At 34.3% G+C, this 26142-nt stretch overlaps 4 protein-coding genes across 10 annotated transcripts; 3 read left to right on the top strand and 1 right to left on the bottom strand.

The window, feature by feature from the left end:
* The first annotated feature begins 1642 nt into the window (after positions 1 to 1642).
* LOC136784458 (17-beta-hydroxysteroid dehydrogenase 13-like) lies at positions 1643 to 3199 on the top strand. Its single transcript, XM_066745111.1, has 8 exons — positions 1643 to 1695; positions 1775 to 1946; positions 2016 to 2153; positions 2208 to 2402; positions 2509 to 2638; positions 2720 to 2837; positions 2914 to 3039; positions 3118 to 3199. The coding sequence occupies exons 1-8, from the start codon at positions 1643 to 1645 to the stop codon at positions 3197 to 3199; spliced, it is 1014 nt and encodes a 337-aa protein (XP_066601208.1).
* A 3346-nt stretch (positions 3200 to 6545) lies between these two features.
* LOC136784508 (short-chain dehydrogenase/reductase family 16C member 6-like) lies at positions 6546 to 16201 on the top strand. 3 transcript variants are annotated; one of them, XM_066745189.1, is made up of 7 exons: positions 6546 to 6867; positions 14121 to 14315; positions 14395 to 14763; positions 14921 to 15035; positions 15183 to 15267; positions 15360 to 15470; positions 15639 to 16201. In XM_066745189.1, exons 2-7 carry the CDS (start codon positions 14127 to 14129, stop codon positions 15709 to 15711), a joined length of 942 nt encoding a protein of 313 aa, XP_066601286.1. In that variant the 5' UTR covers positions 6546 to 6867; positions 14121 to 14126; the 3' UTR covers positions 15712 to 16201. The 3 variants fall into 3 exon arrangements, with proteins under 3 accessions (XP_066601286.1, XP_066601287.1, XP_066601288.1); XM_066745190.1 differs by lacking the exon at positions 6546 to 6867 and adding an exon at positions 6900 to 7219; XM_066745191.1 differs by lacking the exon at positions 6546 to 6867 and adding an exon at positions 7257 to 7927.
* Positions 16202 to 16391: 190 nt separating this feature from the next.
* On the bottom strand, positions 16392 to 18117 carry LOC136784509 (uncharacterized). Of its 4 annotated transcripts, none has more exons than XM_066745196.1 (4): positions 18097 to 18117; positions 17063 to 17302; positions 16814 to 16950; positions 16392 to 16732 (listed from the first exon to the last, which is right to left on the bottom strand). In XM_066745196.1, exons 3-4 carry the CDS (start codon positions 16877 to 16879, stop codon positions 16427 to 16429), a joined length of 372 nt encoding a protein of 123 aa, XP_066601293.1. In that variant the 5' UTR covers positions 16880 to 16950; positions 17063 to 17302; positions 18097 to 18117; the 3' UTR covers positions 16392 to 16426. The 4 variants fall into 4 exon arrangements, with proteins under 4 accessions (XP_066601293.1, XP_066601291.1, XP_066601290.1 ...); XM_066745194.1 differs by lacking the exon at positions 18097 to 18117 and adding an exon at positions 17903 to 18017; XM_066745193.1 differs by lacking the exon at positions 18097 to 18117 and adding an exon at positions 17658 to 17870.
* On the top strand, positions 18113 to 25944 carry NKAIN (Sodium/potassium-transporting ATPase subunit beta-1-interacting protein). Of its 2 annotated transcripts, none has more exons than XM_066745186.1 (6): positions 18113 to 18949; positions 19660 to 19797; positions 19875 to 19955; positions 20039 to 20230; positions 20317 to 20377; positions 23468 to 25944. In XM_066745186.1, the coding sequence occupies exons 1-6, from the start codon at positions 18896 to 18898 to the stop codon at positions 24223 to 24225; spliced, it is 1284 nt and encodes a 427-aa protein (XP_066601283.1). In that variant the 5' UTR covers positions 18113 to 18895; the 3' UTR covers positions 24226 to 25944. The 2 variants fall into 2 exon arrangements, with proteins under 2 accessions (XP_066601283.1, XP_066601285.1); XM_066745188.1 differs by lacking the exon at positions 23468 to 25944 and adding an exon at positions 21055 to 23134 and having other exon boundaries at positions 18574 to 18949.
* Positions 25945 to 26142: the final 198 nt, after the last annotated feature.

Here is a 26142-nt window from a genome sequence, read left to right as displayed (position 1 = left end):
TCGATTCATTTAACTTTCAATCCGAGTGCGTGTTTGTTCGTTAGCGCCTTGATTAATTTTTCGTGAATAGTTGCGGTAGAGGAAGAAGTTTACGACGCCTACAGTCTGAGGCTTGAATCCCGCTTTAAATAACTAGGGATATGCGTAATCTTTAATTCGCCACGTGTACCATGCAGTCCAGCGTGACGGTAATTGACACAACGAGATGCACTTAACTTACATGACGAATCCACTGAAAAGTGCCTGCAGAGAAAAGAGAATGAGTAGATTCAGTCCCATGAAATTTTGCAGACTGTAAACAAAAGAACTTTCCACTTTTTAATCAAAGATAATACCTGCAATGATAATTTTAGTGTAAAACGACGAAAAATAGTGCACCGATTAAAACTTGTTATTTATTAGTCCTGGTTTATCAAGATCGTGTAGTGAAAACAGCATAACGATGCCATGGAAAATGAAATCAAGATTTTCGTAGAACATGTAACGAGTGCTGTGTTACGGATTTATGATGTATAACTATATTTTTAAGAAAAATTAACAATTAACGTGCGTTCTACTTTCGAACAGCTGGTTGCTTCGACCATTTTAGCTCTATCTTAAAAACTAAAGTCAATATTTGAAAAATGATGATGCGTTGCTAAACGGAGAGCTGAGTTAATATAACGCATGTTAAATAAACTATTAATCGATGAGTGCATTCATCTTGCACAATAATCAGCGGTTTAAAACTTGTATACTATTCATTAGCCTGTTTTTTTGTAATTAATTAAAGTAAACTTAGGACGAAATTCAGTTTTTTCAAGAGTGTGCTATGCTATTTTTGATTAATTATTGATTGGTCTAGATTGTCAAGAATGTGAAGAAAAGTATGATAGAGAGAGAGAGAGAGAGAGAGAGGGAGGTAAATAATGCAATATGAATGATAAACAAGTATGATAGCATAAATTATCATTTACAGTATTTATTATGGTATACTCCTTGGCCAATGTACTATACACAGGTTCTAGAGAAAAATACACACTCAAAGTATAAATATTTATAAATATGCAACTAAGTTTTGAGTAAACTCATATCGCGTCTCACTCAGTTATCATTTGTAAATGATTCAAAGAATGTGCGAGTATCATTTAAGTCGAAACGTCTTTAGTAATTGAGCCCCTTTATATTTAAAGAGCTACAAAAAATATTCTTTATAGCGAAACACCGAAGCACTGATCGGAAAATACAAGTATAATGAAAGTATCGAGGGTAAACTCATTAGAAATTATAAATTATTCCCATTTTAATCTAATGCACAAATAGAATGTCTATTTGAAAGGCAGGAAGCTAACAGAGGAATTGGGTCACTGAGAAATAAATATAAACATCAGAAATAATATTACTATACTCTATCCTAGCTCCACTATATCCAAAGAATTACACAATGATCAACAAATTTTAATAAACTTTAAAAAATAATGCACGTATGTCGTATAATTAATATTTCAGTTTGATTTCGAATTATCTATAAGATGTCAATTAAACAAAGCAATAACCAGCAAATTGCACCGAGTCTTTGATAATTGAGTGTCAAGTTGGAATAATAAATTAAAAAGATCTAGCAAAATTTATTTTGAAAATTTGCTTTCAAAAAATTTGCATTATGGGATCCTTAAAAACGGATGAAAAGTTTACATTTTACGTAGAAGAATCTCGGTAAGTATATAAATATAAAAAACTGTCAAATAACTAACCTATATCAGAGACGTGAGAAAAAGTTAATAATAATTCTTAGAATATGCAAAATTAGAAGAATGATTTATTCGATGATCAAACCGACGAATTTGCCTGGTTTAATTTGGGATTTGAATGTTCTATCTATCAAAATGACTTTTGCTATAGCAATGTCTATTTGCAAATTGTTGTTACCTGCAAGAAAAAAAAGTTTGATAGGAGAAACTGTATTGGTATGATTTTTTTACTATTTCTCAAAAAGTCATCGAATAACAATTTCAAATAAATGATTATTACACTAGATAACTGGTGCAGGACATGGCATTGGTCGAGAATTAGCAATTGAAATGGGATTGCAAGGGTGCATAGTGGTTTGCTGGGACACCGATCTTGAAGGGAATCGTTTAACCATGAACAGTGTCTCGAGGAACGGAGGAGAAGTAAGAAAATTTCAGGTAAATCCTCAATCAATTTCTTCAACTTTTACTCTTCAGGTTTATGGATTCGTCGTGGACGTTTCCAACAGAAACGAAGTGCGAGAGACGATAAGAATGATGAAGAAGGCCTCCATACCAGAAGTTACAATTTTAATTAACAATGCTGCTATACTACATCATTCGCCTTTGTTGCAACAACATCACGAGCAAATCGAGCAAACTTTTCAAGTAAACGTACTGTCCAATTTCTGGGTAAGTTTTATTCGTGTTACCAGACATCGTGCACACGGTTTATATACCTACTGATTCGATCTTATCGATTTGTTAAATCAGATTTCGTTTGTATTGTTTCGAACAGACTATAGAAGCCCTTCTGCCAGCGATGCTGCTAAGGGACAGAGGCCACATAGTTTCTATGAGCAGCATGTGTGGTTTCTACGGGGTGTCCGAAAAAGTCTCGTACTGCGCTTCGAAATTTGCAGTTAGAGGTAAATTGCAATTTTTTATGAAGATAAAAAAAAGAATTGAGGAAATTATAGATCAATACATTTTGTTGCTCTTTCCCTCAGGGTTGATGGAAGCTCTTAACGAAGAAGTTAAAATGCTTTCTAAAAATTCCAAAATTCACTTTACCACGATCTACCCGTTCTACGTTGATACTGGACTGGCGAAAGATCCTCATTACAGGTAGTTTTTTTCTAAAGGATACAGTTATCAATGTTGAAAAAATTAAAACAGCACTATCCAACGATCTGATTACTAGATTTCCATATATATTTGGCGTGGTAACACCCAAGTATGCTGCTCAGCAGGTTATCAAAGCTATAAGAAAAAACTCTACGGAATGTTCAATACCACGTTGTCTTCTGTTCTTGAATTCCATCAACAGGTCAACAAAGTTTCTTTATTCAATTCACTGTTATACATGTTTTCTCTTTGCTCATTAATTTCTGTCTTTTTTTTACAGAATTCTCCCCGAAAGCGCAATGCACTTGATTTTGGATTTCTTGTCAGATTCTGATCGGAAACGCCAAGTTTCCCATCAATAATCGACAGTCTTCGGTCGTAACTAACGTATATAAGAGTAATTAATTTTTTAAAACAAACTTGGTAGCTATTACGTTAGAAATATTACCAGCATTATGTCATTGAATCGCGTGACCGGTTTCGAAAGTGCGTTAAATAATCCATAAATTTTCTTTGAAATTTCAGGATTGCACAAGTGTAACAGGACTTCGTTAAACGTGTGAAGTTTTAGTCGCGGCTTCCAAAGGCCCCCACAGCGAATCGCCTTAGTCTTAAGTTGAAACCGCGTCAGTAACGACGGGTTCTAACCTGATAGGTATGCTTGAAAAAATTGGGCGCCAACCGTACTGGAGAAAGTAACCAAACATTGTGGCTGAAATACTACAAGATACTAGTTTGGGGGGGGGGGGGGGGCAGCATTGATAAGACCCCACAAGGCTATATGTTTGGAGCATTAACACGCTCTTGATATTATTATTATTATTACAATTAAAATTGAATTGGTCATTACTCCCATTTCCAGTTTGACCTGATAGTTATACTTGAAAAAATTGGGAGCTGGAAAACTACAAGATACTAGTTTGGGGGGGGCAGCATTGATAAGACCCCACAAGGCTATACGTTTGAATCATTAATACGCTCTTGTTATTATTATTATTATTACAATTAAAATTGCATTGTCATTATTCCCATTTCCAGTGGAAAAATTTCCACTCGCAGACATAGAGCCAAGAATGATATAACATATTATTGTTTCACGGGATCTGCAATCTGTTGCACAAAGCAAAGTTTAACAGTTTTGTTTCGTGATTCTCGAGTTGTAACAAGATTAATAACGCACGGGTCGAAATGATTTCTTGCTCGGCTCGTTTATCGCCTTTATAGCGTTCCTTTACACCGATGACTGTATAATTTCCTTCATAGAAATCTAAAGATTGATGAACGAGCGATTGCTCAAGTCTATCGTAAAAGAAAATTTTGTAAATTTTTGTCATTACGAAGCAGCCGGGCTTTCTGATCACTCCCCGTTCTCACTTCTCACCCAACACCGTACAACATCTACCAGAGTCACAATGTTGTAATTGACACGGGACTGTGGCCATATAGCGTTGGATTTTCCCAAGCTGCACAAGTTGCAGTTTATTCCACAAGCTATCTATATAGGCTTGAAATTCACAGTAAAACTACTTTTAATTACGGTATTGAGAATACAGTGGTAGGGTCACCCGATAGTTAAAAAGATGCATTAAAAATTTAATGTCAATTGGCGATTATAATTCTCAAAAGGCACTTAAATGTTTACTGACACATTGAGGAATGTTACGACTCTGGCTTGGTGGAACGATACATTGATATTGTGGCGTTATTTTTCCAAGCCAGAGGGTTTATACATTTGCGTCTATCGTTAGCTTCATGCGTGACGTTGTATAAATAAAGAACTATCGGTAGGCTTTAGAAATCGATTACTTGCTCAAGAAATAATAGGGCTACTATAGTGGTGGTGGGTTAGAGTGGTCAGAGTTAGAGAGGAATCGTCGCCCTGTCTGCTTCCTTGATTTATATACAGTTAACGGTCTTTACGCAACGGATTTGTTGCTCCTATGTTATTACGGCAACTTTGTTGCTACTTCCGCCACAATGTTCGAAAAATTTAGAGCGTTTATCCAACGATCTCATTCCCGCTCGCTACACAATTTCTTAAATCTATTATTACGTCGTTACCCATGAAGCACACATGTATACGAAATTGAGAGTGTGTGTCGTATATACAACGATGACGTGTCAAAATGCTGTCACGAAGCGGATAGATTTTTTCACTTCGCTATTTTTAAATGTCTGCGCCGTCTAACTGTACTACTATTTTGTATTGGTTCGCAACTCTCTTGTAATCCGAGCCATTTAATTTCTCTCGTAGTTCGCGTAACGAGATATTGGTAAAAGTGAATTATCGTTTAATTACATCTTGTTTCGTCAATTTATCGTCGCATATTTTATTTACTCGTTGCAGTTCGATAGTATTATCGTGTCAATTAACTTTACTAAAACTTTAATTTAATGAAAGTTACTCGTACACAGTACTCAATCTGAACTTTAGCGGATCGTAAAACTTGGCACAATAAATTGCTGTTTTTTATCATTGACATAAAACAGTTAATAAGTACATAATTTTGTAACAAGAAGTAATAATTAATTGGATTTAATTAGAATAATGTTGTTGAATCGCGTAGTTATTATTTTATAATTTATCGATACATAAGTTTTTTTTAGAAATTATTTTAGAGTAAGCAAAATACGCGTTAGACCTTGAAGAAGCAACTTTGTTGGATATTGTCCGTTAAACGACTCTCCAAAAAGGTCAGATACACTATTAATGCAAAATAGTGTCCTTAGTGCGATCTACTGCTGGATTTTTATTTTACATGAATATTCGAGTATCCGAAATTAAAGCTGTAAAGAATAGTTTATGATGCTTAACCTCAGATTTAGCCACATTCTTGATTACAACTAAATTCGATTTGCCCAGTGCGCTACATTAATAATTAAATATCAATTTCAAGATTCTTTATTCGACGAGAAACTTTAAGACGAATAATACATTTTTTCATTCCCATCTATGTTAAGTACACAAAAGAGACCCATAAAAGTGGAATAAATTACCAACGGCTGTGAACTCTCTTAGCCAAGTTGAAATGGCATTGAAGCTGTCTAATTTTTAGTTTATTCAACTATTTCGAACCTCATCGAAGGAAGGCAATTCCACCGAAGAACCCGAAGTGTTCAAACACGCTTTTAGCATAAGAAGCACGTATATATGTATAAAGTACTATTCAGCAACAAAAAAAAAGGAGCGCCTCTGTAGGCGAGTAAAACCTACAGAACTGTGGAGAATGGAATAAAATCCATGATGCTAGAACATACCGTGGTACAAAAGTAAAGAATTCGAGAAAAAATGTGAAAGAACTGTACGACAGTCGAAATCACACGGAATAAATTATAAGAGTGCCAAAAAGTGAAATTTTGTGGATTCGAGCCACTAAGTGAAAATACGAAAACTTTATATAATTAGAAAAAAAAACTATCGTGTATAAAAACAGAAAAAAGTTAATACTTCAATTTAGAAAAATAATTTTCCTCTCAACTTTGATATTCCAAGTACAAAACATTAAAATCGATATACTTGTACGCACAGGAAACAAAAAAGAAGAAACCACGTAAGACCGTTTAACAAAGTGCAGAAGTCACGACACGGTGGATGGACGAGGAAAAACTAGGAGGGGATGCAGGAGAATTTGCAAGGAAGACTCGTAGATAGTAGATAATGGAGCAAGAAGAGGATGGCCTTGTGCCTCGGGATGCTTGGTTGTGGCTGTGCGTTGTACCATTCCAGTGCTCAGTCAAGTTCAAGCAATCCTAACGTTCCTACTCTAGAACGTAGCTGCGAGTGAGCAAGCACCGTAAAGTGCCATTAGTTATCCAGTCTACGTCGCGAGTTGCGGTTGACCATCCTGCCCTAACCTTACTTTTCCCTCGTTTCGCGTTGGTTCCTTCAAAAAATCACCCACTCTTTCCCTCGCGTTCTCCCAGTGGAATGAACTCGTGATGAATCTCACTTGAAGAACGATTCAAAATACTACGACATCGAGTGTGCATTATCAACGATCGAGCACCGAGTGACCGTTGGTGATCGGAGGTAAACAATTTATCTTAAAAGGAACTGTTTACAACACACTCGTGCTCGACGCGAACGGTTTCGATACACAGGTGACTCGAAGAGGCTTTTTTTGGTCGTCCGACCTACACCGAGCAGCATGGTTAATCACAACGCGAACAGTGGGACCAGTTCTTTGTCGAGGATTCCCTCTAAATTTTCTTCTAGCTCTCTCCTCACCTGTCGGTGCAGCGTGTGCGCGTCTCGTGGCTATTTTGCTGCGCCCAAGGGCAACAAAGGGCGTTCGTGCGTTCGTCTTGAGAAGATTCCACGTGTGTCTTATTCTTATGGGGATTCCCCTAAATTTTCATTCCCTTAATGGACGCGCATTCCGGTGAGTCCTGCGTGCGGAATCTCCAGCAGCTTTGTGCGTATAGAGCTAAACCGGTTCCGGACTCGACGTTGTGGATCCGAGAGCATTGCACAGTTTTCCTCAACTAGCTTAGCGAGATTCGTCCACGATCAAAGCCCTTTGTATCTTGCTGTGCAAAGTCATCGGTGAAATACTGAAGGATACTTTTATCACGAATGATCGTTGATTGATTCCAAGTCGATTCAACATTGCTGCGGATTGGTTAATTCTATTTGTGCACTGAAGAGGATTATATAAGCTTATAATCGATAGTTGACTAAAATTTATTGCTTCATTTTTTGTAAGCTTTTACGATATCTATTTTGTGGCCCCTGTTGTGTTCCCCAAACCGGATTTCGAAGAGAAGCTACGCCTAATGCTTCGGGTCCTTTTCCTACTTCGCCTGAAGTTTTATTGAGCAACATATTTTAAATACGTGTATAGCTATTATGTAGGAATTTGACAACGAAATTGAGGAAGAGTTTCACAAACTTCCGTAATCTATCTCTGATGTATCTTTGATGCGTTGTTTTGTTCAACGTTACTTGTTATTCTGGACACGGTTTGTATACCGCGATCGGGTTATTCAAAGACACAAATCTAGCTTTCATAATTCAAGGCGAAAGCTAAAGAATTGCATTTTAACAATATTGTTACTCGCTGATCGTGAATTCAAGGAAAAATCTTGAGGTAAATAAATTAGGTTTCATTAATACTAACTAGTTCAATTTCATAACGCCGACTCATGTGAGAATATACTGCTGTAGGGAAAAACGCACATTTTTATGCAGATTGTTGTAAACAAAATTTATTACCAAAAAAAAATGATATTACTATTTTACGCAACTGAAGCGTTATGCATATTTGGTAAATATTGTTCAAGGTGTTCAATCAACTCGCGTGCTAAACCAATAAATTCACATAGAGCAGTGAGTATAATAATAATATTTTCTTACAAATGTGCTATAATTAAAAGATAATCAAGAATTAAAAATCCCTAGCTTGGAGACCTTGTATTAGTCCCAAAATGGCTTCTACGACGTATGATTAAAATACAGCAAGGTCATTAAGTGGTTCTTCCAACACGATTCGGTCACCAATGTAGAAGAATTCTTAATTCTGAATGAATTTTCAATTAAAAGCTACAAAAATCAAAATATGTTGTAAAAATTTGCATAAATTATTCTCTCATTACAAATTTAATGTTTTGGTATAATTTAACTCGACACCTTTATATATTTTGTTGCTCTTTTTGGTGTACCGTGCTCTTTATATCAATCACCTGTGTGCACAACAGGTTTGCAAATATATCTAGTTTTACTGCGCTTTCCTTTTAAAGGCATGCGCTCTACTCCTCTACGTGTTTTTTTTGTGACAGTAAGTATATTTCTAAAACGTCGTCTTTTAATTGCCCTAAAACCCTAAATGGGAAATCTATATATATATATGTATAAGAAGCCTTTCAAAAATGTCAAAACAATTGGAGGAATCTGCTCGTGATAAAAATCTAACTCATATAATTTTGTATAAAATATTGCAGGACCAAAACCTTATTTTAGGCAACGTTACAGCTTATTTCGAACGTGGTTACAGTATTTTCCAAGGCAATAAAGCAGTAATAACAAACTAAGTGAGACTAATTGGCTAAATTCCAATGAACATTCTGGTATTTTACATACGCACAGATTTTTGCGTCGTGCGCTTATTAGACGATGCAACGTTTATTCATTAGCAATTTGTGGCATGGAAGAAAAGGCTGTAAACGTAACCGGTATATTAGACTTATCCTTTCGTTTGAGAGGAAACCACTGAATTGATTGCTGAAAATTACTTTGGGTCTATTTTCTTGAAAATTAAAGTCTACTGAAACGTCAGCATGGATAGATTCTTACTTAAGCACACATTTCTGAAACGTTTATCGTGAGAAAGTTCTCTGAGCAAGATAATTCTTTGTGTCTGTTATTTGGTGATTTCGAAAATTGAAGAAATGCTTGAATAATATGTATATATATATATATATATATATATATATATATATAGCAATAGGCGAAATCATAACCGAAGCATCTAGTTTTCTCCACGTTTTTATTCCTAAAAATCCGGCGAGTTTCTGTAATAATTAATACTAATATTGATTCTCCTATTCTGCATATTATACTTGATACTTTCCACGTGGTTGTAAAGTGTGTACTGTTCAAAACATTTATTTTTCACGCGTCAGAGAAATCCTCTCACGATTGTCCTTTCTCAGTCACAACGTTGAAGTTTGTCGACAGTAAATAAAGATAAGCACCTGGATTGCGTGATTTGTCATGTCCCTGCCGAAATCTTTGGCTGCTCTACACACCTACATAATAATGTGCTGCGAATTATAATAAATATATAAATACCACAAATTTCTCTGCTTGCAATAAAATTGTCCATTTATTCACTTTCTATAATAATTACGAGGAGTTTGAATAGAAATAGATCTATTATCTTTTGTGACAAATATCTAAGATAAATGCTGATGTCCATTTTGACAAGCATGCAGAGTTCTTCGACCGTGGCAAATTACATGAATCGGTGATAGATATTATCTCGAAGGTCATTTTTAACAAGAAGTCTTGTGCTGGTTCAAAGTAACAAGCTCGTACGTTTGAAGAGGCACTTGGCAAAAATGATGACGTAGATTACTTGGTAAGATTTAATTATCAGTCAGACAAAAGTTTTACGATGTGACGTGATGATTATTCATCAGAAATGTCTGTCGTATGAAATACACACAGGAAGTGCTTTGGGTAAACCCTCTAATCAATCGTGTTTGCTGCTGATTGCAATTAAGAAAAGGTATTGTAATTCGTAAGTCGATGAGTCATTTATTTACATAATTTCTACACTATTAGAAAATCAAACCTCTTTGTTGAATACTTTGCAATTTAAACGTAATTGTTGATTGTTAAAATCATTCCTGAGTCAGCTGAAGTTTGTTTATAACAATAGAAAAATAATGCATTATATTTTCTTATACAAATAATTATTGAAACAACCATTTTTTTTATTAAATTTCTATCATTTCTTCTCCTATAGCTTGGTTAACATTTATGGTTCTGTGAGAGATCCTCGATAATAAAAAAATCAACCCTCTTTATTGAATACCTCACAATTTACACGTAACTGTTGATTGTTAAAATGCTTCGTGTCTCTGTTGAAGTTTGTTTATAACAATATTAAAATAATGTATTATACTTCCTTATAGAAATAATTATTGAAACAACAATTTTTTTTTATTAAATTTCTATCATTTCTTCTCCTATAGCTTGGTTAACATTTATGGTTCTGTGAGAGATCCTCAATAATAAAAAAAATCAACCCTCTTTGTCGAATATCTCACAATTAAAACGTAACTTTTGATTGCTAGAATGCTTCGTATGTGTGCTGAAGTTTGCAATGATAGGAAAATAATGCATTGTACTTCCTTATAGAAATAGTCATTGAAACAACAATTTTTTTTATAGCAATTAAATTTCTACCATTTTTTTTACTATGGCTTGATTAACATTTACAGTTTTATGAAAGATCCTCAATAACACAAGGTATGTGGTAATACAAATTTCCTTGGTAGAAATTCTTGAGAACTCGATGTCTCAGGATCATGAAATAAAGCGTAATTAATAATCCGCAAACCTACTGTAGAGTAGTAATTTGTTTATGATTGGAGAATACGGAAGCGATTGGTTCAATCATTACGTATTCTTAACATTCCGCGTTAATAAGAAATTTAATTGTAATCGCAATCATAACAGCATTTTTACGTGATAATAATTTACAATAATATTTCTAATAATTCGATTCAGCGGAAAGTTTTTTAATACTTTTTTTATTATCGATCTAACCTACGTAGTTATTATGTACAGCTAAACGTGTGATTATTACAATTCATTAGCATTCGTAGATATAGTCATTAGTAGTAGTTTTTGCCGTTTTTATAAGTGAATTAAATCAAGCAAATACCTGTTGACATTCTGTAATAAAATTTCGACATTTTTTACTATAATTTATATTAAACTTAATCTCAACTGCATTGATCTACACGAAGTACAAATTTCAAAGCACTCCATAAATCAATATTTAATCTTAACATATATCTCAAGTACTTTGGTAAAAGAACTTTCTATTTTTTATACATATATATATATATATATATATATATGTTTCTCTAATAAAATGTATTACAGATCTTATTTTAAAGTGTTGCGAAAAATCGTTCAAACTTGTGTGTTAAACCAGATATAAGAGTTATAATTAGAAGAACCCAAATAGGCCAACAAAGACGATTACCTTGAAATGTGAGGGAAAAAGGCCCAATCGGATTTTGATCATCATCGTAACAAAAACTGCATCTAAAAAAGTTGGTTCCTGATTTAGAAGAGACGACAAATAAAAAAAAAAAGTGCACATAAAAAGTTAAATCCGTAAAAAACATATTTTTCTGCATGACTACCTTTGAATGTCTGTGGGCAGTTCTTCATACATAAACACATAGCTATGGAATTTTTAAAGAAATTTAATCGGGTCGAAGTAGTAATTATCTTAAAATGTGGATTTATAAATATACTCCAGTTAGTTCCATTACATTAAGCAAAGTAAGAGGGGGGGGGGTGATATATATTCAAAGTGAAATACAGTTCAGATTATTTTTATGAAAGTTATCCAAAAAATTGATGAGAGATGATACAAACAAAGCTTATCACTCGCTCTGGTAAATTGTGGGATAGCTATAAGACAATTCGCTAAATAACTTCATTAACAAAGAAACAAAGATAGTGATTAGGTGTTGTGTCAAGTAAATAGATTCTTGCATCAGGAAACGCGCTTGACAAAAGATCGCTTTCTGTGTATCTAACTTGGAGTATACACTTGACTTGTTAGACATGATCTTTAACTTTGGTGAAAGCTAGGCTATGTCTTACATTTCATTAATCCCACAACCATCACCTATATCATCGATGCTAAAATCATTTTAACGTGATAAGATTTTATACAATGAAAATTTTTGTTAATTATTCATTTCTATCTGTAAAAATAATTTATTTCTTCTTTTCTGTCATTCAGTTTGATTTCGATGGAGATATTAGTAAATCGTAATGTTACTTTCAGAATTCAACAATGCATATTCTTTTACATGCTGTTTTGGTGTGTAATAGGAAAACTATGAAGAAATACAAATAATACACAAGTACCTCGAACCACAAGATTTCTAAACCTTCTGGTTTCATGCTAATTTTCATGACAAAAAAATTAATTTCACTCTTCTCATTGATCCATTCTACGACTATCGTTAAAATGCAATAACGTTGAAAAAATACAAAGCTTTGGACAAGCATTAAAATTAATCAAAGATAATCGATACAAGCTGAAAACAGAGAAGAACAAAGAAGCTACCTTTCAGTTAATTTTACAATTGAAATATACATGGCACAAGTGTGAAATTAATTCAGATTTCTCATTGCTCAACTTTGCGCAAGAGACCGGTATACAAGGCGTAAAATTTGTTACTAATTAAATGGAAAATGGCAATTAGAATAAAGTCGTGCAATTAGTTGTTTGGTAGAAAATCGATCATGGCACGACGGTTTTTGATTTAAGGATGGAAGAAATTGTAGGCTAGCGGATCATGCTTTACATTGCATAAGAAAAACAGGTTCTTTTTTGCTTAGATTACACCAAGTTTGCATTCGTTGCGCTATTACGTCAGCGATACGCGCTGCAGCGCCTAACGAGTCTGCGTTTCAGAATAAATTATTCACTTCTTCCGCGAGCTCATTTGTCTTTTTAATCTTATTAACCCGTGAAAATTAGATTTGCTCCTCGGTGAAACACTTGGATGAAATATATATTCTTTGCTTCGCTTTCTTGTTCAATACCTCTTTAAAATACTTTGAGCATTATCGTTAAATGAGACACTAATTGCTGACACGTTGCTTTGATAAATAACTTTGCAAAATAATGCGATTGAAAAGAATCTAACAGTCAATGTAATAATAAGTCACGTTAGTGGCTAAAGGAGTCGTCGCGGCAATTGAACTAGGCCACGTGTTTAGAACTTAAGTTGTAAAGAAGTAGAAAGAAAAGTGTCGAAATCGTTTAAAGTATCATATATTATTGAGTTACCAAAGTAGAACACGTGTAAACAACACGTTACATGTTGTATACTATAACGAATATACTCATACAGTTATTTATTTTGTCGATCCATTTTTAGATATTTATTTTTCGTTAAGATCGTAAAGAAATCAAGCTTGGATCATCGATAGAGTGTTTGGAAATATTTCATTCGAAAATATTTAAATTTAATTTAATTTATAAGGAATATCAATTGTATATATACGGACCAATAATGAATTGCATCGTTATGATGACAGAGTTGACCTTTACCATAGACGCGCGGAGACTCGAATAGTCGCACAAGCAAGTGTAAACAAAATTGTTGTGGTAGGCAGCTTCACGACCGAATTATGCTAAGCAGATGCTCGTCTTTGAACTAGACACTCGAATGACATCCTCTTATTACATACCGGCGATTATTACAAAATAAGTCAGTATAACTATATATATGCTCGTGTATACAATGTCCGAAGAATAATATTAGCTATATTTTAAAAATCTCGATTCTTTCCTTCGAATCATGAATTATTTAAAATTCTGTTCCTTCCTCGAGCATTACCCAATTTCCCATGGTCTGAAATTGAGAAAAGTATAGCTTCCGTTGGTATTGGCTCATCATACTGATACCATAAATCTTCCATTCGAAAACTAACGTCGAATATTAAAAAAAATAAACAAAACATAACCTTACATCGATTTTTCCAATTGATCGACAAAATTACATTTTTTCTTTCAGTGGATAATGGTTCCAATTAGAGAAGAGTCTGAGAATTGCAAATCGCACGTGGATGGTACTTCCAGCAACGTTTGGTTTTATCTCACCATTGAGTTCTTCATTGGAATAGCAATATCCGGTTTCCTGTTTTTACTGACAGTCGTAAAATCTTCGTTGCCGAAGCCACCGAGGGACCTAACAGGGGACGTAGTGTTGGTAAATATAAGAAAATCGTTTAACAAAGTGTTAATCGTAAAATATAACTGAAAAAATAATTTATGGAAAATGTTTGCAGGTAGCTGGCGCCTCCTCGAGTTTAGGCGAGTCTCTCGTGGAGGAATTCGCGAAGAGCGGATGTTCCGTAATCTGCGTGGACGATGACCTCGAGGCTGTGGAGCGGATCGCCACGAGGCTGGCCTCGCGGTACCCGCGGATCGAAGAGGTCGGGTCAAATCACAGCAGTCACGGGAAGCACGAAGCATCGAGACAGAAACCGAGAGTCTCCGCATATTCCTGCAACCTGTACGATCGCAACGCTATTCGTGAAATCGCCAGAAAGATCGGAGACAGCGTAGATCGAATCGACGTCTTGGTTACTTGCACTGGCAATCAGCAGGAGGATATCCTAGATACCGCTAGCTCAACCTTGTTGAGTCATTACTGGGTTCGATCATCGTTTCGATCTTTTTAAAACTCATTCTTTTTGATAAATAGTATATTTGATATTGTAGCTGTTTAAAAGAATTTACTCCATTTTGAATTTTTGTTCTTAATTATTTTTTAAAGGGGAAATAAAATTAATTGTTTTGAAATAATTACAGATCGTGTTGGCATTTTTGCCATCCATGATGCACCGTGGAAGAGCCCACATAGTCGGAATCACGCCATTTGCCTCCATGACGGATGCTTATTTGGGTTCCAGGGCTGCAATCGCGGGTTAGTTGTCAATTGTTATTTACATAATTCAGTTTAGAGTTTTAAGGAGAAGTAATGATCCAGGTAACAACGTGTTTATTATTTCGTTGCAAATTTTGATGGTTTGTAATAAAATTGTGTAATAATTTTATGAATCTGTCCATTCAGGTCTTATGGAAAGTTTAAGCCAGGAAATGACTAACGCGAATAGTCAAATAACTTTTCTTACGGTAGCTCCAAAAGCCGAACAGAGGTACGATAATTGATCTTGATCGTTTGAATACATGAATATAGGACTCTAGTGTCTATTCAGTAATGGAGTGATAAATCAATGTTATTTTTCAGACTGATTAGACAAAGGGAAAAACAAGTTTCTAAAGACATAGTTGAAGCGGTTAGAAGAGATCAATGTACTCTAAGCGTCAGTTGGTTTTCAAAAATGTTGTACCAAATAAGGTAAGTTGACCTTGAACTTGCTTAGGATGAATTTAAAACTAATTTTCAGGTCATTCATTTTAATGTTATATATATATATATATATATATATATATAAGGGTTTTATGTTTTTAAATTAACGTTTATAATCATATGCATTTTATCTTAACGATAATGTCTTGATTTCAGTTGTGTGATCTACAACACGATAACGATGATCACACAATGGCTTCACACGCAAGGATGCGATTACTCCTTTTGAATCAGGCATTTTAATCGCGATGTAAGAAGTATTATAGTCAACGAGTGGTGGTAACCGTGGGAACGCACACGTTATGGGTGATAAAAATGAACTATATGATACGCTTGGCTCAACAAAGCGTTTGTATCTTCCAGACGATCCAAGATGAGACAGAATTCCTATTAAGCATAATGAACAAATTTGAGGATATAGATGTTACATTGACACGGTCATATATGTTGTAATCTCCTTTTCTCGAAGAAGAGTTTTATTTAAGAATTACGTTCCTTAAATATGGCTGTATTTCGTTCACCCAATTCACGTAGAACTTGAAATTGTTCGAGTAATTTATTCATACGTATTTTTTATTAATAATCAAACATGTAAACATGAGAACGAGAACGAGTTATTAGTTTTGTATATTTTTATTGTATATTAAACTGTACTATATATATATATATATATATATATATAAAATGAAAAAGGTATTTTCGTCAATTTTACCAATCATGTTACCCTGCGATAGTTAAAAATTTTTAACAGGGTTTAAAAACTTGTAAACGTACACAATAAATTATATACAAATGATATTTAATATAAATAAAGATTTACATACGCTCCGAATGGCAAAGACATATCGAAAAGTGTATATGAGTCTCGAAATTCAATAAACTTTGTAGATTCATAAAATTTGATTTATAAAAATAATTGCACAATGATTACTTGCGCCACATCATCAGATATGTAGGAGTACATCGTAGTGTCCGCTTTCGGCTTGTCCAGAGAATAACAATCTCGCCGTCTGATATCTCGGACTTATGTGATTGCAGAAAACCCGTTTTAGCTCTTCCTTGCCATTAATTTCTCGATAAATCGATAAATTCCTTTTATAAATTTTCGTTGCCACCGTACACTCGAGTTCACTGGCAAATGTACCAACGGAGCTCATGAAATCGTGGTAGCTCTGCGGATCCGATATGCTCCATTCAGCCATCACGAATGGACTGTATTCCCGCCAATTCTCTTGTATATGTTGCACGACCTGCAAAGAAAAAAACTCTTTAACCTCAAAGAACCAAAATTAAAATTAAAATCACTCAATTCGCTCTAATATCAGATTTACGATAGTGCGAAGTGATCGGTGTTCATCTTCGTTGCCCCATAAAATGTGACTTATAGCCCGAAACATGCAGTTGCCATCTCCAAAAATTTTATGCACGCGAAACGTGCCCTCGGAGCACCGATAAAGAGCCGTCCCTGCTTAAAATGAAGAATTTCCTCGTTGAAAGAAATTAAGTGGGTGAAAGTCTCGGAGAAGATAAAGAGAAAGAGAGAGAGAGAGAGAGAGAGAGAGAGAGACTGAAGATTCTACCTTTCTTCAAAATAGGGAGAGGCTTAGATTTCCACTCACTCCCTACCCTATCGTATTTTTCACTGCTCCTTATATGGTGGTCTGTTTGCGCAGCACATATTCCTCGATAGGAGGCCCCCGAGATTTTCAAAGGAAAGTACGAGGTACTGTAGCTATCGATATCACCTTTATCCGACCAATGTTTTCCGTCGAGATGGGATAGTGATGTTGCTGTCCTTGAAGGGCGATTAAACGTTTCTTCTGAAAATTTAACGGAAAAATTAATTATGGCGTAAACTCCAAAAGTCGCATCGCTTGCAGTCTCTCATATTTATACATAATAATTAACTTATAAATTGAGAAAAATACCATTTGCAAGTATGTGTGTGTACGCATAAAAGCACAGCAAGCAAGGAATGCACAAAGTTTTAAGCAATATGAGCACTTGCTGGCTACAGTAAAAATCCAGCTTATTGTATAAGAGTTATTAAAATCATAAATTTTCACGCGTAACGTTAGCTGCTACGTTTTCTTCCGTGACATAATGTTACTGGTTCCGACTTAATTTTTTCACTAAAATCTAACGAGGATTTTAAACAACATAAAAATCACCCACGTTTGATCAAATTTATCATTTTGTTTTGACATTTGTGGCTTGGACTAAACAGTGTGAAGTGATGTTTAATCTATAAACGACTGTCGATTATTTATAATTAACTCATCATCGTGCTGAAAAAAATATGCACGTAAATTTGAGGCATCAAAAATATTCATTCGTTAATTGTCCGTGACGCAGGGTTATTAGCACAATGCTGCTCTTTTAAGTGTTATTACGAGGAGGAAGATGGAAATGTTACTTGCCACTTGGATGATGCATCAAAGAACGTGAATCAGGTAGGTGAGGAATTGTGAAGGACTCATAAATTTTTCAGTGGGACTTACGCGCATTTGAATAAGAATAGAATGAAATGTTAATTTTAAGAGTAGGTAGTTGGCGGTACTGAATGGTTCAGGCCAGGCAGTGCGGTACGGTAGTAGTATACTGGTATGTGTACGTTGTACGGTATACGCTATGGCAGCCGCAGGTGTTTCAGTTGTTTGTTGCCCCAAGCCCACCACGAGAGAATGATGCACATGCTCTCGTTCTATTTATCAGGTCAATGACGTCATATGTGGTTTAGGAACGAGTTAGACCGCATCGATATCGTGATACGCGATATACTATTATACGCGCGCGGGACTATGCAGCTAATGATATACATGTAGCTTGGTAATACAATAATAGCAAGCAATAGAACGGTAATAGAATAAAGCGTTTGATAGTGTGATCGCATCAGTCACATGATGATCAGAGCGCACGGGTAAAGTGGTATTGTGTAGCCCACGTGTATACGTGTGCTTCTATTTTATCTGTCAATACTAGTGTAGTACTATGTGTATATATATATATATATATATATTGCTATCACACGGCATGAAAAATCCAGCTTGGTCGGTCGCTTGGCGGCTCTTGCAAGCTACAGCAAAAGGAGAGTGAGAACTCGTATCAGTGTGTAATGTACTAATACTGATATATCTACGGGTAACCTACGGGCAAACAGTATTGGTGTACGCTATACATGTAGATGGAAAAGTTGGAAGTGGTAGTGGAGTGGAGGTGGTGGTGGGTGCATGTCACTTGCAACAGCAACAGTCGACCGCGGACACGAGAAGGGAAGGAACAAGTGTTGGAAAAACATGGCGGCGCATCGGAGCCTACTACAGTGATGCAGTGTGTTTGCCGCAAAATCCCTCGCAGCAATTACGCAAACTGATCAGGGCTTCATTGCCAAAATATCGATCTGGCCAAATGACATGGGAATTTGCAGCAGAAGGCACTTTCTACTTACAATATGCACTCTTCAACTTGTGAGTTTTAAACGTTAGAAAGCGGAACAGTATCTCTCCTATCGTGCTCATAGCCTGCTTACCAGTTTAGGATATATAGCGCGCGTTATTTGTAGCTGAGTCACAATTCCTTTTTTCTTTTGGCTAGCTTAAAATGTTACATGACACCTTTCACGATTATCTTAAATTGTTTATTAATATATAATGTGGAGCTAGTATAGTCTCCCAAGAGAAATCAGAATGTACAATATTGTGACAAAGGGATAAAGGTAAAGAGAAATATATTTTTCTCACCAAGACTGATAGTGTGCAGCTGCTTTTTCCACGTATTATCGTATCTTTATTAATCATGCTTGTACTCTTATCTGTGCTATGATGCACTTTCTTGAAGTCATATTCAATATCCTATAATCTATGTTGTATCTGTTCCTGCTTTGTAATAATGTAGTTTTTTTATTTTCTCTATTCCCTACAATTGCTTTCCTTCAATCATTATATGTTGCCTTATCTTTGTGACATGGTCAGTAAATAATAATCATCGATGTTAAACAATATGACTCAGATTAATAAGTAGACAAGTATTTAGGACAATATAATTGATACGGATCAAGAATACCCACAAAAAGCAATTAACTGAAATTGAAATAATTGGTTTGACACCACTAATATGTTCCCATAACATCTTGCATCTCTGCATTAGATTTAATTTCTTTCTTTTGTTTGACCAACAGCTCACTACAATAGAGCGCCAGATCTTCGACTTTCTGGGATTTATGTGGGCCCCGATACTGGTCAACTTCTTCAATATAATCTTTATAATACTTGGATTTTTTGGAGCCTTTCAGTATAGACCAAAATATATTATAGCAGTATGTATTAATTTACTTAATATACAGAGATATAATTATATTTAATTTCTTTATTAATACGTATATTAATTTTGCAGTATTGCATATGGAACATACTATGGTTAGGATGGAATATATTTATAATATGCTTTTACCTTAATGTAGGAGTTTTGGATAAGGTAACTTCAGTTTAACACTTGATGTATTTTATTATTATTCAGCAAAAATGATAGATAGCTAATTTATAATGTTTATATTTCAGAATAGCGATATCCTAAACCTGGGTACTGGAAGTTATTCCTGGTGGCATGTAAATGGACCAGGATGCAAACCTGAGTACAATGTGACTGAACCAGAGCTTTTTAGGCCAGCAAGGCCATTTAGAGTTACAGAATGCATATTAGAGTACGAAGTAATAGAAATTTTACATGCATCAACACAATGTTTATTAGGTGTAAGTAAGAAATCAAACAATTAGAATTGGTCTGTGTATAAATGCAAGGAGATAGCTATGACATGGATCCAAATTTTATTTTTTAGATTATGGCAATTATAGGGGGAATCTATCTTAGTCGAGTGTTTTTGGAGGAAGATGACAGCTGTAAGTATTAGTTTGAACTATTAATACGGCACTAGCACTACATCAGTCAAGCACTAAGGCACTTTATGATGCTTAAAAAAGCCTCTCTCTTGGTATCTACAATTAATAAACTTAAACTCTATGGGAAGTACTTTCTAAGGTGGGATGTGGTTGCATAATGCTTTGGTTATAAGAAATACATATTTATTAGGGCAGGAAGGGTAATAATTTAAAAGTAATTTACATTTATATACTTAATAAGCTGTGTTTAGTATGTTTGCTTGAAGAAAAAGTTGTCGGTTACAGTTGATTTCATTGGTGGATTTGATCCTCCATTTTGGTAAGTTGTAATTCAAAGGATCATTTGCACGAATTTATACGTTTATTGGAAATGAACGAGGATTTTTTATCTTAAAAAGTTGAAATTTTCATGGCCTGTTACAAACAATATCTTGGTACTATTATTTTTGTAGACTTGCATATAGTTACTATCTTCAGAAATCTGTACTATTGCATGAATTTTAAGGGAATAATTATATGTTATATATAAAAAAAATTGTAGCACCGATACATGTACGTTTTTCATTTAAATTATTTTATTTCTAAAGATTCGCTTTTTTGTAATTATAAACTTGATAATTGTCCAATCTATCCGTGTTTATTTTGGCTAACAGAATGGATTCTGAATGATATTTCAGTTGACTTTGTTGGAGGTGATGACTTTGGGTTGGCGGGACATACGCCGTTACATCCTATGTACGTTAGCTACTCGGCTCTTCCGCCACCAGCTTATTCTCACAAAAATTCCACCCATTACTCCACAGGCACGGCTAGCTCACACCAATCTGTCTATTGTGATACAGTGGTTAGCAAACGCAATGAAAGGTCTTACCTTTCAGATCGAAGTAGAAGCAGTTACAGAAATGATACGAACAAAAGTAAAAGAAGCACATCTTCCAGCCGAGATGCAAAACATGTCGATTATTCTAACGACTATTCGAATCCTTTGGACCATTTACAGCGTCCAGTGTCACCTTTTGACGAGTACGACTCATTAGATAGTGCTACTAGATTAAGATATCAGAAGAATAAATTGTATTATCCGCATTCATCCAAGTATAGTCCGATTGCATCCGTACGAATGAAATCTCGACCCATGGCGTCGAAACAAACTAGAAATCCGAGCAAGCCTAGAGTTTTTACCGACCATGTTCGCGAGCAGCCTTTACGGTCATTTTATTCGGATCCAAGATTAGCTATTGACCCCAATCAGAGCACAAATGACCAAGATAGATCAAGTAAATCCAAAAGAGACAGCAGACCTTTATCCATGTACGCTAATTAATGCTCAAAACTGTAAATTTTTATCTCATCATGTAACGTTCTTTCTGTTTTATTGTTACAACTTTCACGCGCTAAAGGTGACAACGACATTGACAAGATGCGAATAATATCTTGTTCCTACGTTTGTTATTGCGTAGTAAAAATTATCTTTAACGGTTTATCAAGTTTTATTATTGCGACGACTAGCACACAAACGTGTGATACGTAATTCCTATACTTGCCAAATAGATAGGACAAATTAGTGTAGCTAGCGTAGGTGCCTTTTTTTGATAACTTTTTCAAGAAAAATTTCTGCTGTTTACTTTGAGTTCGAGACTGTCCCTTCCTTTTCCTCGTTATCTATTCGTATTTATTTTATTGTTTACGTACATACTAAACTCTAAATGCATTATTTACTATGATAGGATATATTTTTATTAATGACACGTCATAATATAATTGTGAAATTAAACCGACTATATCATAGGCATTTATCTAGTTATGAGTTATCACCTTTTATATATGTAGGCTTAGTAAGATTATTTATTTTATAATTTATACTGAAGCCTGCCAGCTTGAATCGAGTACTGAAATTTTTTAAGTGTGAAAATTGGAGAAAATGCATCACTATAATTTTTTCTTTAAACAATTGATAACACCACATTAAATAATAAGTAGTTTGGTTGGTACAACTCAATTAGACAAAAGTAAAAGACATTTAAAGTAGTGTTCTCAATGGAAGACCTAGAAATAATTTTAAATTATTTTGCGCTTGAGACTTATATTTATTTAAGTGGTGATTCTAAGCACATTATTATAAGTAATCATAGACTGTATTTTATTTTCTTATACGTAGAATATTAGTTTTTTAGACGGTGCTGTGGAGATTTCAGTTAAGGCTATTTAAATTAGTGCATGGTAGACTTTTTTTCATCTAGAATCATAGGCTATTATACTGTGGTCTGAAATCTTTTTGTTATCTTTAAATAGTCTTTAACGTGTATCCTCTCAACTGGCGGCAAACAAAGTGTTCAATTAGTTTAACTGACTTAATATTCCTTATTTATTACGAAACCCTGTAGTTCAACGTTTTTCATTTCATTTTGAGATTCAACAATGTTAATTCTCAGTTTGCGCTCACATTCCATTAGTTACTGAATTATTTCTTTTGAATCAAAGCTTTATTGAAATTTAAAGTGACTGTAGAGAGCACTATGTACCTTTTGAATAGCAGTACACTGGTACTTTGTCACTTTAAATTTAAGTTTATTAGTGAATGTACATATATAGTTTATAATTTTATTCTATTTTGTAGTAGATTATGCTTGCTAGATTTCAGCTTTTAGAATACACGTATATTTTCTAAAATTGTAGAAACTCGTTCTGTATAAGACTGCTGTATCACATTATCACTCTGATGCAGCTCTTAGCTGTAATAAAAGTGCAATGTTTCTATTGCTTGCTTTTTATTTATTAACCCTACATTTTTCATTTCCTTGTCTAACACTCTATACTTTCTACGGGTTTTGGTTAATTTTACTTGTTAAATATTAGCATTAATATGAAAAGATTTGTATTGGGCACACAAATGAAAATGTTACTTTGACTTGCATAGATATTTGTACTAAAAGATAAATATTAACTTTCAGAATGAGCAATGGATAATTTTTGTTCTCTGTAATTTCTTATACTCTTTTAAATGTTTTCCTCTTTTTTATGTGTGTTCTTAAACGAGGTGAAAAGTAGCTGAAATAATAAGAAATAATTTTTCTCTTATTCTTTTAATAGTACAAACTAAGAAGAAGAAGAAGCAGCCGAGGCCGTTGTATAGCATTGAATATTCCCAGCCGGAACCACCGACCCACGACGATAGCGTGTCACCGAAGCCGATGACCCCACGAAGAGTAAAACGTCGGTCTGTGATCTCTCGAGATGGAACTCGTCGTTCCGGCCGACGAAGCTCCGTTCGACAATCTCGTCGCAAAAACCCTGTAAACCGTATAATGGACCACCAAGAAAGCCTTTACGCAAATACTACTCCGAGTAACTTGACGAATCAAAATGTAAATTCACTATCTCAAGGTACGCTGAATTACGATAGAATATCAACCAACTGGGACAGGGACCGCAATTCAAATTGGCAGCCAGAAGCTATTAACATGGCAGTCTCGTCCCCGACGCTTTGGAATCAGGATTCTAATAATTGTTCAGGAGCTAGTAACTTTTCCAATCCGAATTTACCTAATTGGGAAGGCAATAGCTCTACGAGGAATCTCACTGATAATTGGCAATCGGCTGACATGAACCGTATGCAGTGGCAAGGACACGCTAATCCAACATTTCAACAAACCAGTACGCAAAGTTTGAACGGAGAGGATCTTGACGATCTCTACAGTAATCGACCAGCCAGTGCTAGGTCCAGTTACAGTAATTATCATGGAGTGAGGGCCACTCCGCAGGTTCCCAGTAGAACCGATATTGTACGGCAGAGTCAAAGGCAGTTTGTTCTCAGCGGTCCACCTGCTTACCAAGATACAGTGATTTAATTTTATCTTTTTAATAGGAGGTGTGAGATATATTTAAGCTTTGCAAGTAGTTGGCCCAATTAATCTTAAATTTTGTATTAGATTCGAGGATGTGAAATATCGAAAATGATTTTTCGCCATTTCATTGACTTTAAAGCTTTACTTAATAATAGTAATGATAACTGATAAGGTAGTGATAGTTTACCGATATCTAGATTAACATATCTCATCGTATCAGCGATCCTGGTGAAAGATATAAGATTTTAATTAAATTTCAGACAATAGAACTATTGCTCAATGGTACTTTCGTGACATCTGTCTCTAGTACAGCAATCTAGTAATGATTTTATAATTTGAAATATTCAAAAGCATCTTTGGACAAATCAGCCTAGCAATTTTTAAAAAATGCCTATAGGCATAAGCTGCGTCACTTTAATGTCGGCCTTAAAGCTCAGGATGGGAAAACTTGTATTGTTCAAAACTTATCTCAGCTGATATTAATCTCAATCACACATTGTGATAACGATCAACTTATTGTTGAGAATACCTTTAATTTATTTAGGTAATGTAAGACTATACATTCATTTTTTGTGTATTCACAGACCCGACGAATCTCATGTTTGGGAGAATTTTTTCCTTCTTAAAGTAAGAACTTTTATCCAAAATAACAAATTTCATTTTATAAATTTGTATATAAAATAGAACATGCATTAGTGGATACAATTTTATTTTATTTTATTATAAATACTAAGACAGGACAATCACAAAACATAATTAATTCTGAGAAGACTAACGAAATTTTTAAAATAAACTTATACATTTTTTTGACACAACCAAACACATACATATGCAGTATTTTTAAAATAATTGTATACATTACTTTATATGTATGTCTGCGAAGGTTTGAAGTACGTGTTTCATGGTAGTTGTCTTCCAGGTGAAAAAATTAAATTTACTATTAATATTGTCAAATATTATATAACATTATACAGTCAGAATTAAAATATATAATTGATACAAAAGAGCAACTGAAAATTGCTATTTTGGAATAGATTATTTTTTCATGTTGCAATCATAATTATCAATGATCTCAGGATTGGCAGAAACTATAATCAACAAAGATAATTATGGTTTTGTAGATGTATTCTAAATAGAATTAAGAATATGCGTGTCATTTTATACATATATTGAAGGATAGGAGTTAAAAGCCAAAGTACTTAAATGTCAATTTAAGTTATGAATGATTTTTAAAACTGCATAAGTTACTCCAATAATTATGCAATATTTTCTTTTAGATTTCTAAAACCACCTAAGCCACCCTTATAATTGTGTAGTTTTAACTTTCGACTGAGAAATTTAGCATAGTTTATAAATTAGTAATATAATTTACGAGTACATCCGTTGATGTAATGTATGCATTAATGCAATGTACATTGTTTTAGCTGATTTTGAAAGGCAGCTTTTTATGTGAATTATTATTAATTTTTATAATTGACTTTAATTGTATTATTACACATTTTTACAATGTTTGAACACAGTAACTTCATATTGTACTTAATAGCTTATAATATTTTATAAAGTTAAATAACTTTATGTTGTCAAATTTGTTATAAAAAAGTATACATATGTAGTACTTTAGATGTTAGTAATTATTCATCGGTCATTGCAATCGTTTTTAAATTTATATCCATTGTATTCTGTGTATTCCATCACTAGTTACATGACAATAAAGAAAAATAAAGTGTTCACGAACTTTAAGAATCGTATTTTTCAAGATTTTATATTTTTCCAAACAAAGGTCAGATGAATTATTTAAAGAGATGTATATTTATACTAAAACTGCCTTACACATATGATGAATTTTATTTATAAGCCATACACATATACCTTTGCATTAATTATAAGTGGCAGCGATTGAGTTCCGTTCTGCTAATAGCT

Source organism: Prorops nasuta, unplaced genomic scaffold (genome assembly GCF_024137725.1).
Source record: "Prorops nasuta isolate Cenicafe-Biocafe unplaced genomic scaffold, Cenicafe_Pnas_1.2 PNAS00059, whole genome shotgun sequence".
Taxonomy (NCBI): Eukaryota; Metazoa; Arthropoda; class Insecta; order Hymenoptera; family Bethylidae; genus Prorops; species Prorops nasuta.
The sequence above is the reverse complement of the archived record's forward strand: the minus strand, read 5'-3'. Positions and strand labels throughout refer to the sequence as shown.